Source organism: Poecilia reticulata, linkage group LG3 (assembly GCF_000633615.1).
Source record: "Poecilia reticulata strain Guanapo linkage group LG3, Guppy_female_1.0+MT, whole genome shotgun sequence".
Taxonomy (NCBI): Eukaryota; Metazoa; Chordata; class Actinopteri; order Cyprinodontiformes; family Poeciliidae; genus Poecilia; species Poecilia reticulata.
In genome coordinates, this window is record NC_024333.1 from 32,434,120 (window position 1) to 32,435,243 (window position 1,124).

A 1,124-nucleotide genomic window follows, 5' to 3' on the forward strand; every position below is an offset into this window, starting at 1 on the left:
AGGCAACGCTCCAGGTATGTTTTAAATGAGGGAATAATATTAAAACTGAAAAAGTTAATTTGACATAAAACTGCCTCTTTAATATTTTCTCGCTTCCCTAAAATAAGAAACCGGAATTGGTCAAACCTGGAAACTGAWGCCTCTTCTAACCTCTGTGACCCCATACRCCGCCCCACAGGTGCGACCCTTACCTCCGTCGGAGTATGTCTCCGTGCCGTAGCCGTCCTGCAGCCCGTTGCTCCACGTCCCCTCRTAGCGGGCCCCGCTGGCCGTGCTCTCCAGCTGCCCGTAGCGACCCTTGAAGCCCTGGGTCCACTCCCCCCTGTACTCCCAGCGGCCCTTGCTCTCCACGCCGACGCCGTGCCGCTTGCCCTGCGCCCAGGTGCCCTGGTAGTTGTTCCCGCTGGGCCAGGTGTAGACGCCCAGCACTTCGAAGCCGTGGCTCCAGGCGCCAGCATACTCGCCCTGGCCCTGGGGCCCCGTGCAAACCCCCCGGCCGTGGGCCTTGCCCTGCTCCCACCCCCCGCAGTACGACCCCCCATCATCAAAGTCAAACCTGCCTCCAGTGGACATGCATGAAACAGGTTTAGGCAAAAACGTAGAACGTGAGGAAAAGCTGGAGCGACTGCTTCAGTCAGAGGGAATTTGGAGGGAGGTGTGGATCAGACAGCAGGAGCCTCAAGAAGGCGAGTTCTCGATGTGAAAGCGGTTTCAGGGTGTTTAGTCCACTTTAATCCAGCTGTAGAAGGTCCACTTTGTGGAGGTGTGAATGCCTAAGTGGACCAAAAAAGGGGAAAAGAAAAAAAACTAGTCCGCCTACAAACTTTGGTCTCGGTTCAGTTATGTGAACGCTGGTCCGCCTAAAAACTTCAGTTTAAATKAACTTTAGTCCACCGTAAAAACTTCGGTCTTGCTTCGGTTGAAATGAATTCTAGTTCGCCTAAAAACCCAGATCTCGGTTCGGTTGAAGTGAACTCTGGTGCTGTTCGAATGCATATGTGAAYGCCAAGCGGACCGGAGACCTGAAGTGAACTATAGCGCGGAGCATTCTGGGTAAATACAACCAAAACGAAGGCGTTAGCCTAGTGCTAGCCAGAGAAATGGCTCCTGGGTGTAGGCTAAAG

General features: G+C 53.5%; 1 protein-coding gene across 1 annotated transcript in view; it reads right to left on the reverse strand.

The window, feature by feature from the left end:
- Positions 1–1,118, reverse strand: part of jph3a (junctophilin 3a) — a 14,945-nt gene extending 13,827 nt beyond the window's left edge. The window contains exon 1 of the mRNA XM_008406062.1: positions 192–1,118. Coding sequence (XP_008404284.1) covers positions 192–573 — 382 coding nt within the window. The 5' untranslated portion in view covers positions 574–1,118. The remainder of the gene's footprint in view (positions 1–191) is intronic.
- Between the last annotated feature and the right edge of the window lie 6 nt (positions 1,119–1,124).